Below are 16,271 nucleotides of genomic sequence, written 5' to 3'. Positions count from 1 at the left end.
TACCTAACTAGTAGATAAAGATGCAAGCACACACACAGACACACACACACACACACACACACAGAAAATTAGAATTTTTGTTCACAAAGAGTTTATTTTCTAATAAACTAGGGATGGTATTTGTAACACTGGAGGCAAGAATAACTTGGCCAAGCATAGGAATAGGGGAAGCAATATTTAGTAAATAATTACATTATACTATTAAAATTTGTCTTTTATTTATTGTCTGCATATGCATAGCCAATCCTAATTAGTCATATTTCTTTTTATGTTGAATAAAGGGTATAGGGAAAACTTGGAAAACTCTATAACCAAGAATCCCAGCACATAGAAATGTGTGGGGGCCAGGGAGGGCAGATTTGATCTAAGGAGCCATAGAGATTGTTAGGCTAGCCATAAGGCTCTGGGTTACAATTTACCCAGTTACTTACAAGTTGCCTCTTTCCAGTACCAATGGCAGCCATGATTTGAGGGCTATTACCAGAGCAAAAATATAAGGTAGAAAGGGAGAAGGGGATGATATGTACCAGAGTAGGACAGATGGCAAGGTATCTAAATTAATAGTCAATAATGTTAACAATCAATAATTCATTGAGAGGCATATTTTTGCATTTTAATTTTCAATCAACAAGCATCTCTCTCTCCTGTCCTCCCAACTGAAAAGAAAAAAAGACTCTTGCAGAAAATATCCACAGTAAAGTAAAACAAATTCTCACATTCTCTATGTTCAAAAAAGTGCATGTTTCTTTCTGACATCATGATCAGTGCTCTGGAATTGTGGTTGGTCATGACATTGGACAGAGATCTGAAATCTTTCAAAGTCATTTATCTTAACAATGTTGTTGTTATCGTATAAGAGATTCTCTTGGTTCTGCTCACTTTATTTAGCATCAGTTCAAATGACTATTCCCAGATTTCTCTGAATATGTCCCTTTCATTATTTCTTGTGGCACAATAGTATTCCATCATCATAATTTGTTCAACCATTCCTCAATTGATGGGAACAACCTTAGTTTCCAGTTCTTTGATATCACCTCCCCCCCAAAGCTACTGTAAATATTTTGGTCATTTTTCTCTTCCTTTGAGTTCTTTTGGGATAGGCTTAGTTTTATCACTGGGTCAAAGGGCATGAACAGTTTAGTGACTTTGGGGACATAGTTTCAAAACTGTTTTCCAAAATGGTTAAACCAGTTCACATCCAGGGATGTATTTTTAATAGTATTTTCCCCCAATTACATGTAAAGACAATTTTTAGTTGTTTTAGTACAGATTTTGAGTTCCAAATTTTTCTCCCTTCCTCCCCTACCCCCTTCCTAAATTTGATATAGGTTATATACATGCTATCATATAAAAAAATTTCCATATTAGTCATAGTTGTGAAAGAAACAGATCAAAACACATGAAAAATAATAAAATAAGTGAAAACATATGCTTTGATCTACATTCAGAGTCCATCAGTTCTTTATATGGATAGTGTTTTCCTTTGTGAGTCTTTTGTACTTGTCTTGGATCATTGTGTTGTTGAGAAGAGCTGAGTCATAGGTGATCCTCACACAGTGTTGCTGATACTGTGTACAATGTTCTTCTGGTTCTGCCCACTTCATTCAGCATCAGTTCATGTAAGTCTTTCCAGGTTTTTCTGAAATCTTCCTGCTCATCTTTTCTTACTGCACAACAGTGTTCCATTACATTCGCATACCATAACTTATTCTGCCATTCCCACTTGATGGGTAGGGGAATGTATCTTGTAAGGGAGATTCTTTGGGCATTTCTGGGAAGCATATTTGTCAAAATAAAGTGTATCAACATTTTTAAAAAGGGACTAAACCTGTCTCTGATGAGTTTTGAATGATATAGCATCATTTTTTCTCTCATTTGCCATTTCTTTCGTACCTTCTAGGTAAACTCATTGTCTTTTGTTCTAATTTCTCTGCACTATGATGACCTTTATGGGAAGCTGATTCCTTCAACAAGAACAACAAAATTTCAAAGCAATTCCCAAGTTCTGGCAAAAAAAGAAGGGCACCATTTTAATATGGTACTCATGGCCAATGGACTCCATCTGACCCACAGCATTGCTATTACCATCCACTTCAGAATGCAGTCATCACTGAACTTGGAAGACAGCAAGAAATTATCAAAGGGAAGAACTGTGAAATGTTCCTTTTGGACAAAGATTCAGAAAACTTAATGGCTATTTTGGAAAATAGTTTGATATTGAGGATACAGTACTGAACTTGGTATCTAGAAGGTCTAGATTCAAATCCTGCCTGGGACACTGGGTGGAGGAAACGTCAAGATTTTTTTCTGGGACAAACGCCTAGAGCATCCCAAAGAATTAGTCATTTACCTTACATGAGTCACTTCTGTTGTTTGACAAAATGGAACCAACACTTGTTCTGCCCTCATTGGGTTACGAAAGGCTCAAATTAGATTTTTTTTTATAAAGTGATCTGCAAACTTCAAAGTTTATAAAAATGTCCAATGCTAGTTCTTGGGGAAAATAGTCATTGATGTGCATACAATTTAGACCTAACCAACTGACAATATTTATCAGGTACTTGTCACCAGTCAAACACTGGGAAGGAGACAAAAGGGAGACATTAATTTAAGGAAAGGAAAAGTCTCATTCTTGATTTTGGATAACTAGTATGTGAGAGATAGTGTAGGATAATAGACAGAGAGCCAACCTTGGATCCAGGAAGACCTGATCTGTGCCTTTGACACTCCCTGACTGTGTGACCCTAGGTAAGTCCATTAACCTCTCTGTGCTCTAGGCTAACACTGCAAGTGCCACAAGTGCCGACTACACTGCTAGAGGGAGTGTCTACACTGGGAAGCTCCCTGTACCATTGAAATCACAAGTGCAGTCCATAAGTCCTACCTAAAACCTATATCATTTGTGTGTGTAACAGCCGAACAGTCCCTTCATTATGTTTGTTACACATGTATACACATAACTAATAAGGAATTTCAAAGAACAGGAGCACAAACTATTAGGGAAATGTATAAATGAATTACAAGAGGCCAGCTTGAGCTGCCCCATCGTGTCCTCACCAGGTGAGGTGATGTGAAGTGAGAGGGTGGGCTCCCTGTGGGGAACCACAGACGGAGTCCTGAGGATGGGGCCTGCTCTGTATCCCTGAAAGGGACATCCAAATGAAAGGACTCACTGAGCATTGGAGCACAGATTTGCTTTGGTTTGTTTTACATATTTATCACTTTGTTTTGATGTCACAGTCCCCGCCCCCACAACAAAGGAAAACACTTAAGCAACAACACTGGCTGGCATCTTGCATTCTTTCCTAGTGGTCTCCATACCCCACACCCCCCCCCCTTCCCAGTTTAGTTCTCCTTGGACCACTTTAGTGTTTGTTGAAATGACTTGAATGTATAAAGGGTTGGAGAAGCTCAAATCAAGGGAAAGAAGAGGGAAAAAGAGAAAGGTTTGATGAGGAGAGAAAGTTAGGAACCAAAGAGGGCACCTGCTTCCTGTTAATTTTCCTTTGCTCTATGGAACATTTAGTGCTTCCAATAGGAGGCATCTTCTGCCCTAGCAGGACCATGTTCCCTTTCTAGAGGGGCTGGGCCTGGAGTCAGGAAGGTGTGAGTTCACATATGGCCTCAGATGCTCATTGGCTATTTGACCCTGGGCAAAACAACCTTAGTCTGCCTCAGTTTCCTCAACCAGAAACTGGGGTTATAAACCTCTAGAAGGTTGCTGTGAGATGCTTTAATAAATTCTTGTTTGTTTCTTTCCTTTCTCTCTCCCTCCTTTTCTCTACTCCTTCCTTTATTCACTCCCTACTTCTTTCTATCCTCCCAGGTTCCCTGGGTGAGGTTGAGGAAAGCTCCTGCACCTTTCCAGAGGTAGAGCAGAGGGCCCATTCCTTAGAGCTGGAATTCTATGGAAATTGTGGGCAGTGGAGTGTCGGCAAGGGCTTTCAAGCCCATAGTGAATACCTAGGCAGCCCAGGGGTGGAGAAGGGAGGCTTTGCATGTGAAAGACTAAAAAGAGACCCCCTGGAAAGGCTCCTTTTCCATCCCAGATGGGGCTTGGAATGAGCGGACTGCTCCTCCTCTTCCTCTGCCTTACCTGCTCTGATAATCCTAATTGCCAAGGCATTGTGTTGGAGCCCCAGGGGGCTGGTGAGGGCTTGCTAGATGGGAGGGCTTGCTTAGATGGGAGAACTTGGAGGGGGGCAGGACTACAGTGTGGGCCTCTGGGACCTGCGTCTGGGGCTACATCTGACCTGGACAATGTAATGCTTTCCAGCAGTGCCTCCCAGCTTGAGGAGGCAGGTAGGCCTCCTTCTTCCACTATGCACTCTTGAGTCTGAAATCCTGACTAGAAGAAAGCCTTTGTAAGCAGGGGGAAGCCGGTCTGGGAGGAAAGGAGGGTCTAGGATTTCCACTGACTTCAAAGCCTACACCTGCAACCTCCTCAGCCCGATGCAACCCCGCCCCCCCCTGCAAACTCCTGAGCCTGGAGTCCCATGATCACACTGGTGGCCATGCTTTTGCCCAGTTAGGTCATTGAAACACTAGGCCATCCCGGGGTTTAAATCCCTCCTGGGAAGCAGAGAGATTGAGTGACCCTGGACACACCACATATCTTCTCTTAGCAGGCACCTCTCTAAGACTGTAATCTACCAATCTGCTTCAAAGGGCGGGGTTCACTCATAGATGAAATCCCAGATTGGGAACAAAACCAAAGGAGCCAATCACCCATGCCCCACGAGGTACTGACAGGTCATCACAGACACAGGTTAAATGATTGGAGTGTCGGAATCCGTATCAGGTTCATAGATTTGGAGTTAGAAGGCATCTCAGAGGCCAGGCCATTCATTTTTATAGCTGTCTCAGAGAGGTGAAGTGATGGGCCCAGGGTCACACAACTGTTAAAGAGTCCAAGGAGAAATTAGAACCCTGGTCTTCCAGCATCCAAGATCAGCCAGCTGCCCCAGAGTGCCTTAGAGCTCATCAGAAATCCATTCTCCCTCCCCGGCAGCAATGTCACCTCCTCCAGCTAATCGGCGCGATCCCCAGAATTCTTAAGCATCTGGGAGGTGGGCTGGGGGTTCAAAGGGCAGGGTGGCTTTGGTACCCTTTGAGTCTGGGAGCCACTGGGATTAAGGGACTTGGCCCCTGAATAAGGGGGTTTATGAGAGGGAGGTGTCCACACCTGGGAATCCGCCACTAGCCCGGGTCGATTTCCTCCTCCTGACGGCGTCTTTGCCAGATTCCAGCAAAGACAATATGCACCCTGGAGATGAAGAAAGCAGCGGTTTGCTCCATCGCGGGTAGGTGCCTAGAATCTGCCAAGGCGCGCTTGGAATGAAGCTGGTCGGCTCACCTTAGTGGGAATGAAGAACAGGAATCGTGAGAAATTGGCTGCTGGGGGATGGAACTCATATGACAACCCCCCTCCCCCAATTACCAGCACCCACGGCAGCTGAGAAAAAGCTTTAGTTGTCAAAGAAGCCTGGAGCCTAGGGTCCAGATCGCAAGCAGCTGCGCGTCCAGGGGCACCAGCCACTGGGAGGAGGGTTTGCTTAACGACCCTTCGAAAGCCAGCCCTCTGCTCCATCCTTCTTCCTGTGCCATCCCCTGCCCCCGCCCTCCATCCCTCTCCACGTGGCTGGAGACCCCAGAGCAGAGCAAGTGCCAATAGCGGCGCAGCAACCCCCTTTCGCTCCCCCCAAGCCTTTTCACTTCACAGTCCCCCTCCTCCACGTTTCCCACCCCCTCCTCCTCCTGGAGATCAGGGGAGCCTCCACTCGGTGCAGGACCCTCCGGGAGCCCCAGCCTCACTCTCTAGGCTGCCCGACACCTAAGTGTGCTGCCCTCCTGCCACGAATTCCTCAGTCGGTCAATCGGTCCGGCCCTCCGGGGGACGCTGTCTCTTCGCATCCTTTCCTCCAGGCGGCCCAGGAGGATCCGGGGAGGGCTCGCTTCAAGACAACCCAACGGATCTCCCTCCCCAAGCTACCCTGCACCTTGACGGAGTGAGTCCCCCGCCCGAGGCTGCCCAGTTTGGTGGGCATCGCTCCAAGGACAGGCATGCTGGCATGTCAGAACAGCGGGGCCAAAGTGGCCCCTGGCCACCACAAGATCTCCTTCTCCATCTTAGACATCTTGGACCCGCAGAAATTCACTCGGAGAAAGGGCCCAGTGGCCCGGGGAGGTCTCTGCGCCTCCCGGGAGCAAGAGAAAAGTTTGGGGCAGGTGGAACCTGCTGAGATGGAGCCCGGCAGCCAGATGGAGGCCAAGATCTCGGGTAAGGATGTCGTATGCTCCGGTGCCCCTAGACCCACGGCTGCTCTTTCCTTCCCTACCTGCCTAAGCTCAGGAGCTGAGGGGTGTCTGAGGGTGGCTGGGGCCCCAAGGGGCTTCAACTTTTTACCAGTCACTTGGGTTTCCCGGGCAGGTGTCTCCCCCCACCCCAGAAACATCAGAACACAGAGGGAGGGGGCAGATTCTGAGGAGAAGGAGGGGATGGATTATCTGTCCTTGTGCAAGAGTGAGTCAGGTCAGGAAAAAAGGAAGGGTGACTGTATGCGGTGGGCATGGGCAAGCATTTGGTCCAAGGTGTCCAACTCTCTCCATCCCACCGAAGCTATGAGCTTGCTCCCTGATCATCCTCCCTGAGCCACATCTGGAGATGGATACACCTGCCAGGCAAGCCAGTGATTCTCTTTGCCCAGCTCAGTTGTAAGGAAAAAGAGGGATGGAGATTGAGGTGGAAGTACCAAGTTCACTTTTGGTCCTGTCTTGTGTCCTAGTTCCTTTGGACAACTTTCTTGACCCAGAAGGAGAACACAGAGTCATTCCCTGCTTTGAGGGAATCCTTTCCTTGGGACTCCTCCTTTTTTCCTTTTCCCCACCACAGATAGGGAGAAGGAAGGAATTTCCTGCTACCATCATTTTTTGGAATGAATGAGTGGGTGCAGGTGAACAGACAGACATCTTTTCCCCAGAAAGAGGCCGGGACTCAGAGAAACCCAGGAAGGCTGTGGGGGAAGCAAGCCCAGGTTGTGGGGGGAAGGGGAAAAGTGGGGTGGGGATCTCAACCCCCCAAAGCTCCCTACCCACAGGAGATGGGCAGACCCAAAACTAAGCCATAATTGTCTGGGGCTCTGGGTGCTTTTGGCCAAGGGAGACTGGGCTTGGGACAGCCAGGCCCAGGAATTGTTCAAGTCGCCCCTCACAGGGGGCCTGAGCTCCCCCCCCAACATTGATCGATATTCTATTACTGCCTCTCGCATATCTCCTTCCCACAGCTTGCAGGGGCTCACTTCAAACCCCCTTTCCCTGTCTGATCCTAATATTGCTCGATTAAAACTTACCTTTAATAGATGACATCTATCGATCTGGCCCCTCACAAATCTGAAACTCTATTAACACAGCAGGAGAGAGAAGATGGGAGAGGGGGAATTTCACTTTTTAAAAGGAGGGGATCTTAATAACTTCTTTTTTTTTGAATTGCTTCCAAATCTATATCGGTCACAGACCAAAATCGGCTCCTTGGGGCTTGGGAGACATAACACTTGAGAGCATCTGACATCTCAATGTCTTTCTGTAATAAGATCTCCCCTACCCTAGTCCCCCAAATTGTCCCTCCCTAATAATTTTGCCCCCCGATATCTTTACCTAATGGGCTTAGTGGCCTTTATTAGTGGGGTATCAGTACCCTTTGGGACGTATGGGAGGATGGAGTATTCCAGGCTGGGAGATACTCCTACAATATGGCAAGGAACAAAGTTTAAGCTGTCCCAGATTCAACTTAACTGGAGGCAGCAAAATGTAAGTGCAGATTCTCTCTGGACCTATTTCCTACCCTATTAAAGGAGTGAGGTGGACTGAATGATCTGTAATGGGGGAGGGGCTAACTGGAGGACTTCTGGGGATATGGGATCATAACTCCCTAAGGGAATTCTGGGACCTCAGAAGCTAACGCCTATGATTTTACAGATGAAGAAACTGAGACTCCGGAAGATTAAGTGACTTGCCCAGCCATGGAGGCCCTTTCTAGCTGGGGATCCCATGGATGAGTCTGGGGCGCGGTTTCCTCAGCTGTAAAATGAGGGGTTTGGATTGGTTGCTGACAGTGTAGTCACCACCCAACTGGAAACCTGTCTAGGCTTCTGGGGACCTGGGTGGGGGGGGAATTAGGGGAGTAGGGTACTGACGAGCACGAGTGGAAGAGTTGGGGAGAGCAGGGACTTGGGAGCTGGAAAGGAGGGCAGGACGTCCCTAGAAATGGAAGGCTGTGGAGGTAAGAGGGTCCGAGCCTGGTGCGGCGAGCGCAGCGGTGAGGGCCAATACCGCATGGGGCCTGCGTCGCCGCTAGCCAAGCTCGCTTCTCCCCTTAGATAGACTACCAGCAAGCGTCCTGGACTGCTCAGTGGAGGAGGAAGAGGAGGACGACGACTACGAGGAGGAAGACGAGGACGAAGAGGACGACGAGGACGATGAAGATGAGAAGGCAGAGGCCGAGGAGGAGGAGGAGATGCCGAGGCTTCGCGGGCACGGACTAGGACGGCCTCGGAGGCGGCTGCAGCGAAGCCGTCGGGGACCATCGGAGCCGGAAAGCCCAGAGGACCGAGGCGGCGGTGGGGGAGACAGCAGCAGCGTGGGGACCCTAGCGCCCGCCCTGGGTCCAGAGGGCTCCCAGACGCCGCGGTCCCTTCAGCGCCGGCGGCCAGCCGAGGGCAGCAGCTGCGCTAAGCCCCGCCGGGCACGCACCGCCTTCACCTACGAGCAGCTCGTGGCTCTGGAGAACAAGTTCAGGGCCACGCGCTACCTGTCGGTGTGCGAGCGCCTTAACCTGGCGCTGGCGCTCAGCCTCACCGAGACGCAGGTGAAGATTTGGTTTCAGAACCGCCGCACCAAGTGGAAGAAACAGAACCCAGGCGCCGACGGGCCGGCTGCTCTGCCCGCTCCTCCGGGAGTCCCGGGAGCCGGGGGTGCCCCGGGAGCCGCGAGCCAGGCTCCCGGCCGCAGCCCTAGCCCGCCGGGCCCCAGCTCCCTCCACTTCCAGACGTTCCCTCCCTATTCCTCGGCCAACGTCCTCTTCCCGGCCGCAGCCTCCTTTCCCCTGACAGCGGCCGCGGCCGGGGGCCCCTTTGTCCCCTTCCTTGGCTCCACCTACTTGAGCCCTTTCTATGCCCCACACCTCTAAGAGACCCCCTCCTGTAGGCGGGCCTTGGGGTCTCCGCTTCACTAGCGCCTTCGGGTGCTCCTTTGTGGGGGTGATATTCCGACCGTCCACGAAGGGGCGTGGTGTCCCATCCCATGAGGTCCCACCTGTTCTGGACTTTTACAAAACTGCGGGAGCATGGGGACCCGAACTTCTGGGTCCCTTCTGCCCTAAGGATTATTGGTTTTTAGAACGTTAAGGGAGCCCTAGGAACGGTATAGTCCGGTCGTCTTGTTTTACACGAAGACACTGAGGGTCAGGGAAAGATCTAACACGAATTAAGCGGCAAGGACAAATTTGAACCCAAATCCTCCGACTCTGGCTCCAACTCACTTCCCACTACATCTAGCGGTTTCAAGAATCAAGAGAAAAAACCCCGCTAAAGATTAACCAGGTCTGAGATCCCTCCATCCCTGCCCTCCAGCACCCCATTCTTTAGTATTTTCTCTGCCAAGGAAGGCTACTGTTTCATAGAATCCTTGAGCTGGAAACAACTCTCGGGGCGGGGCAGCGTTGAGAGCAGGCCTGGAGTGTCTCTCCTTACCACCAGTGTCTTCTTTACAACGCTAGGGAAGGGGATTCCCAGCATCAGAGACAGACCTGGAAAGATCTAGGCCAAGGGTTCTTGCCCTTTCGGGTGGCAGTCTGGTGAAGCTTGTGAATTCCTTTCAGAATCGTGCTTTTAAATGAATAAACTAAAATACTTGGACTACAAAAGAAACCGATTATATTGAAATACAGTTCCCCAAATCGTAGTTACAAACCCCACAAATTCACGAATGGCAGATTAAGAGGCTCCACCCTAGTCCAATCTCTTTATTTGACAGAGAAGTGAAGTGACTTACCCAGGGTAACAGAGCTGGAGTAGGAACCCAGGCTCCTGCCTCCCCAGCCCGCGCTCTTTCCTTAGCGCTCTGATATCTCCTTCGAGTTCCCTGGTTCAAGTGTCTTGCTCTTTACTGAAATCACAGACTTTTCCAGCTGGACGAGATTGGCAGAGATGAACTGATCCCCACTTTCTTGGATTCTGGCCAGGGAAGGGATCCTCTCTTCCTCTCTAGAATCAAACTCTTTGAAGGAGAAAAGAGGCTGGAATCAGTAGAGTAGGACTTTGGTTTGGGAGTCAAAAGACCCGGGTTTGAGCCCCAGCTCTGGCTCTTCATTTCTAGTAGACCTTGGACTTTCTCCTTTTCCCTCTCTGGGTTTCGATTTTCTCATCTCTCCAAGAATGAGACAAAAACAGAGGCCCCCTCCAGCTCCAACTCCTGTGAACTAGATGCCCCAAGGTCTTTTCTTTCTCCAAGGACCCTTCTTTTCATCCCATCACTATCAGAAGAAGGGCTCTCTACTTATGCTCCATCTCATTGGGTTTCACACTTGCATCTATTTTTTGGCCAACATATGCTAGGAAAGTCAAATGCCCAGTGAAACTCATGGAAAGCTCTTGCTGACAGGGCATAAAGAAGGGCATCCTAGTACAGTATATACTGCAGAATAGTCCATTTCTGAATGGGAAGATCTGGTTGTTCCCGCTGAAAGTGCCCCCAGTCCTCTGTGGGGCTTTTCCCTTCTAGCTCCACCCTAAGGAAAGGGGGTAACTCCTTTGAAGAACCCAGGATCCTGCCCTCCCAATTTTCTGTCCTAAGCTCTGTCTGTAGCCGGAATCTACAGCAGTCATTTGGAGTAGCCATAGTTCTATTTCCAGCATATTGTGAACCAATTTCTGGGAGAAGTATTTGGGGCCTGGCTCCAAATGGAAAGGATAGCAAGGAAACTAATAAAGTATTTATGTGTCCTCAGCACAGTCCTTGGTCAATCCATTCCTCCCCTCTCCCCCCACAGATTTGGACTAAAATGTCCTTCTCTAACATGGGGGAGGATGGACTAGCCAGCCATCCTTTTCAGTTCTAAAATGGAAGACTCTCATTTGAGCCCCACAATGCCCTGTGGCATTATGTGATCATAATGTCCAGAGGGAGCTGAAATTGGATTCAGGAAGGACCTTGGACATTTATTTAGCTTTTTGTCTCTGGGTCAACCACTTTGCCTTCATTAGCCTCAGTTTCATTATCTGTCAGATGGGATTAACAATACCCAGAGAACTACCTCACAAGGTTGTGAGGTTCAGATAAAATGGTTGGTATAAAGGCTTTGCAAGCTTTCAGGTGCTGCTATGAAAATGTCCATTGTGACTGAGGGTTTTTACAGGGGGGTGCTTTAGAACTAATCACGACAGCCTCCAAGATCCTCCCTAGGTCTAGGTCTATGGTCCTATGACCCCATAATTAATAAATACACTGAATCCCTCATGGTGGCATAGCAAGGGAGTAAGTGGACTTTTAAAAAAAATTGTTCATCTATTCAAAAGGCTATTTTTGAAGTTAAAAGCATGTTTGGATTTTGACATGAAATGTAACCTTTTATTACTTATCTTTTTCTTTTTAACAAGTGTTGCTGTAAAGATCCCTTTTGAAATTTCCGTTCTGAAGTTTCTTGCGACAAATGAGATTGTGAACAGTTGTTTTTGTAACAAAGTTTAGAAGGACAAACCGCACAGCCCGGATTTCTTCCAGGACTCCTTGACAGCTTGCATTATATGGTGGGAATACACTTTTTTGTGCATCACTAGTACAGATGCAGCAAGGTACAAGGGGAATAGGGCTAGGCTGGAGTCAGCAAACCTGGATTTTGATCCCCTGTTGTGCCTCCTCCTATCTGCCACCAAGACCCTTCCTCTCTCAGCCTCAGTTTCTTCTGCTGTAAGATGAAGGTGATGAACTAGATGACAGATACTGTTCATTCTGCCTAGTCCTCTGATCTGTTTTCATTTGATACTTGAAACATCTGGTGAAGTAGACAATGAAAGTCCATCAATAAGTATTAAGTACCTACTGTGTACCAGGTTCTGTGCTAAGCACTGGAGATACAAAGAAATGTGAGGACAGTTCCTGGTCTCAAGGAGTTTACAGTCTAATGAGGGAGACAATATCTAAATAACAATGGACAAATGAGATGTACACAGGATAAATTGGAGATAATCAATGGGGTGTCCCAAAAGTTTGAGGTTTTTTTTTTTTTAAATAAGCTTATCCCCATTTCAAAGGTTAAAGGTGAGGTTCAGATAGGTGCCACGGGCAGTCAGTAGCAGAAATGGGACTCAAAATTCAGGTCTTCTCATTTCAAATTTAGGGTTCTTTTGAAGCACTTTCCCCTGTAGGCAGTGTGACAATGGATAGGTTGAGTGTTGGATCTGAATTCACATCCCACCTTTAGTCTTTGTTCTCTGTCTGAAGAATCCCTTGAACCTCAGACAACTCTCTAAGTTCTAGACGCATTTAAAGGGGGTTTCCATACTACCAAAGGGTCCTGATGTAATTTCATTTTTATTTAATTGTCACCATGTCTGAAAGCCTTCTTTAGCTCATTGGGTGTCTCCCAATTTCCCCCTCGTTTCTGTTTCACTGACCAATCACCCCCATAAGAGATAAACACACTCTGTTCCTAAGGAGAAGCTGCATTGCTGCCTGTAAGTATTTTATTCTTTGACTACTAGAAAGGGGAAGAATAGAATGAACAAAGTCCCATTGGGGTTTCATTCATCCATTCATTCATTCATTTATTCATTCATTTATTCATTTCTGCCAAATGAGAAGACTTTCTCTTCCTAGCACTACCTCTAGTCAAGACTTGTACTTTGCTGACATATAGGTTACCGCCATTTAGATTCTGAACCTTCTGATCTTAGGAACAGCAGAGAGCTTCCCTCTCCTTATGACCAATTAAAATGCAAATTTTAATATACCTGTGATGTCAAATAAGATGTAGAAGATCATTGTAGTCACAGAAACATCTTTAAGCCATCATGATTTCGTATCCAACCGATAGCAGATGAGGGAGGTACTTAACAAGCTCTGGGGGTGAGGGGAGTGGACTTTCTGCCTTGGTTTCTCTGATATTTGAAGAGTCATTTGACCTCTTCTGTGTGTATATTTGTCTCCAGTTCAGCCACTGTCCTCTCCTTGATTGTCAGCTGGGGAGAGGGAGAGGGTGTTACCCAAGGCAAAATTCAGATAGGAAGCCAGGAAATATATAGTTTTAGGAGTTCAGAGAGGACAGAGCTAGGCAGGGAAAATCAGTTTTAAGTTTCTATTTAACATAAGAAACAGAATAAGACTTTGGGGAAATGTTTCATCCTAAATACTGCACATATCAGAATGAAGAAGTTTGGCTGTGGTGGTGATGATGGTGATGGTGGTGGTAGGAGCTGAGAGAATGGGTAAGACTTAATTATCCCTGGACTCTGTGACCTGGGTTCATTCAGATCATTTCCCTCGTGTATGCCCTAGGTTTTCTGCTGTCTCCTTTGGTCTCATGATGTTTTGAAGCGTCTACTGACTTTCCAGTCTCCCTAAAGAGCAATTTTCTTGGTGTGTTTATCTAAATAAATTGGATTTTGTAATTATTTTTTGTTTAATTGTTCATGGCTATCAAGGCTTTAAAAAAATCAGTTCTTTTATATTGATGAGAGGGCCCAAATATGTTTTCTCCTACTCACTGCTCTGACCTGGGCAACTAGGAGGAAAAGTGGGTAGAGTGCTAGTCCTGGAGCGGGAAACATTCATCATGACTTCAACTCTGACCTCAAATATTTACTGGCTGTGTTCCTGGGCAAGTCACTTAATCCTGTTTGTCTCAGTTCCTCATCTGTAAAATGAAGAGGAGAAGGAAATAGTAAACCACTCCAGTGTCTTTGCCAAGAAAACCCTAAATGGGATCACAAAGAGTTGGACATGACTGAAAAAGAACTCCCTGTACTTTACAGAGTAGAAAACTCCTCAAAGAGTTTACATTGTACCAGGAGGATGCAAACAGATGAATAAAAACTTACTCAAACCAGTTTCAAGAGTGGGGCATGAAAACCTGGAGAGCTCCTGAAAGGTCTCTAGGGGGGACTTGGCAGAGCCTTCAAAAACCCAATATTACTGCCGTGTCCTGCTGAGTTACTGGAATAGGACCTGGAGCCAATACCACTGCAGTGCCATTGGGCAAATCATTTAAGATCATCCTTGATTTACAGAGAATAGCATTGACTCCCAGGGAGAGGAAGCATCTTTCTCAAGGTCACACAAGGAAGTGGGAGAGTCCAAATTCAAGGCAAACCTTCAGATCCCAAGTCTAGGTCTCATTCCATGAACGTACAGAGCTTGTCTTTATAGAGAGCTCACAACTTTTTGAGTAACTCATTTACCATAATCCACTCTGCTTGACCCCAAGCCACAGAACACCATGTCCCCACACCTGGGAGCCCCCAAATGGCCTCCCTCACCTTTGGCTTTCTATCCATTAGATTACAAGCTCCTTGAGGACAGGGACTGTCTCTTTTTCTTATTTGTATCCCCAGCCTGGTACATAGTAGGTGCTTAATAAATGCTTATTGAATTGAATTGATGCCCTTCTCTGTTTCCCCCAGGGGTGGAGGGGACCATAAGGTTCTGAAAGCTCCTGATATATCCTCTTGGAACATATGTTGTTCAATTCAATGCCACAAGCATTTATTAAGTGCCAGGCACCAAGGTTGGCATTGAGGAAGCCAAGATAAAAAGATCCTTCTCTCAAGGAATTCACATTCTTCGGGGAATACATCATGCACACAGATGTGTATAATAACACAATACATGTTATTGTAATTGGGACCTTGGGATCTGAATGTTTGTTGAATGTTGTCCCTCGGAATGACAAGCCCAAGTATACCAGCCAGCTGTCAACCCCCAATTTCACCAATATGAGGTAACCTGAGGGTGGAGGATGGGGAGAGCATTAACAGCTAGGGCACAGCTCTTAACCTGAGGTCCATAAACTTAGGCTTTAAAAATATTCTGATAACTCGAGTTCAGTATAATTTCCTTTGTAATCTGATGTATTCATATTACAAATTTAAAAACAAGATTCTGCAATGGCTTTACCAGAGAGCCTGAGAGGTCCATAACACAAAAGCAGGATAAGAACCATTGCCTAGGGGACTCCAGAACTGGCTTTCTATAGAAGGTGGAACCTAAGCTGAGCTGTGAAGGAAGGGGCAAAGGTAAGGGGGAAGTGTCTTCCAGGCATGTGTTGGGTGGCAATCTCTTGTGCTTCTGGGTTGGGGCAAATGACAAGGCATTCAGAAGCATAGATAGTGAATTTGCAAACAAATTCGCAAATACTCACTTTGTTAAATAAAGCAGGACATTGACATTGAATTACAGGCTGGAAGAACAGTGAGTCAGTGTTGCTCAAATCTAGAATGCATGAAGAGGAGGAATGAGACACAAATCTGGAAGAACAGACTGAATCAAACAACGAGTTTGTGCTTTGTCTAAGTGACCATAGGGAAATCGTCAAAGCTTTTTGAGCAGCAAAGTGAACTGTCTGCCCTGGGCTTTAGGGAGATCAATTTAGCACCTACATGGAGGCTGGATAGGAGGGGGAGTGATGGGGAGATGAGTCAGGAGGCCATTAAAAACCTCCGGGTCAGAGGTGAAGAGGTGATGAACTAGCTTATATTTAGATATTTTATCCTATCTCCTGGTATACTATGCTCTTTGAAGGCAGGAACTGGTTTTATTTTTGTCTTTTTAGCCCCAGTCAATCAAATATTTATTAATCACTGTGTACCAGACAGTCTTTCCTCTTTCTGTCTCTTTCTCTCCCTCCCTCTGTCCCTCCCTCTCTCTGTCTCTCTGTCTCTGTCTCTCTCGCTCTCTCTTTATCTGTCTCTCTCTCTTTTCATCAGTGCAGGGAATTCCTAATGGGGAAACATCCTCCTCCAGTAAAGATTTAGACACTGAAAAGCTAAATGACTTGCTGAAAATCATGTGAAAACTTGATTCCGACTCTTTTTCCACTGAATCACTAAACCTCTTGCCTTAATAGATGTTTTCTGGGTTGGATTGAATTAGATTAGATCTGTGGGGTAGTAGTTATGTGATTGAGGAGGAGGGGATGGAAGAAAGAAATGTCGTGTCCATAGAAATGATCACATCTGAAAATTGAATGACTATGTGTGTGAGGGAGAGGATGACCCCAAGGC

The 16,271-nt window shown here is 46.7% G+C and overlaps 1 protein-coding gene across 1 annotated transcript; it reads left to right on the top strand.

Moving 5' to 3' along the window:
• The first annotated feature begins 6,063 nt into the window (after positions 1-6,063).
• On the top strand, positions 6,064-9,184 carry NKX1-2 (NK1 homeobox 2). Its single transcript, XM_072640375.1, has 2 exons — positions 6,064-6,280; positions 8,376-9,184. Exons 1-2 carry the CDS (start codon positions 6,064-6,066, stop codon positions 9,182-9,184), a joined length of 1,026 nt encoding a protein of 341 aa, XP_072496476.1.
• Positions 9,185-16,271: the final 7,087 nt, after the last annotated feature.

This window comes from Notamacropus eugenii, chromosome 1 (assembly GCF_028372415.1).
Source record: "Notamacropus eugenii isolate mMacEug1 chromosome 1, mMacEug1.pri_v2, whole genome shotgun sequence".
In the NCBI taxonomy this organism is placed as follows: domain Eukaryota; kingdom Metazoa; phylum Chordata; class Mammalia; order Diprotodontia; family Macropodidae; genus Notamacropus; species Notamacropus eugenii.
The sequence above is the reverse complement of the archived record's forward strand: the minus strand, read 5'-3'. Positions and strand labels throughout refer to the sequence as shown.

What these genes read in the sequence shown, in the direction of transcription:
- NKX1-2 (XM_072640375.1), top strand. Translation starts at nt 6,064, where the DNA reads ATGCTGGCATGTCAGAACAGCGGGGCCAAAGTGGCCCCTGGCCACCAC. An exon ending in GATGGAGGCCAAGATCTCGG is followed by an intron (nt 6,281 to 8,375) that starts GTAAGGATGTCG and finishes TTCTCCCCTTAG; the next exon opens with ATAGACTACCAGCAAGCGTC.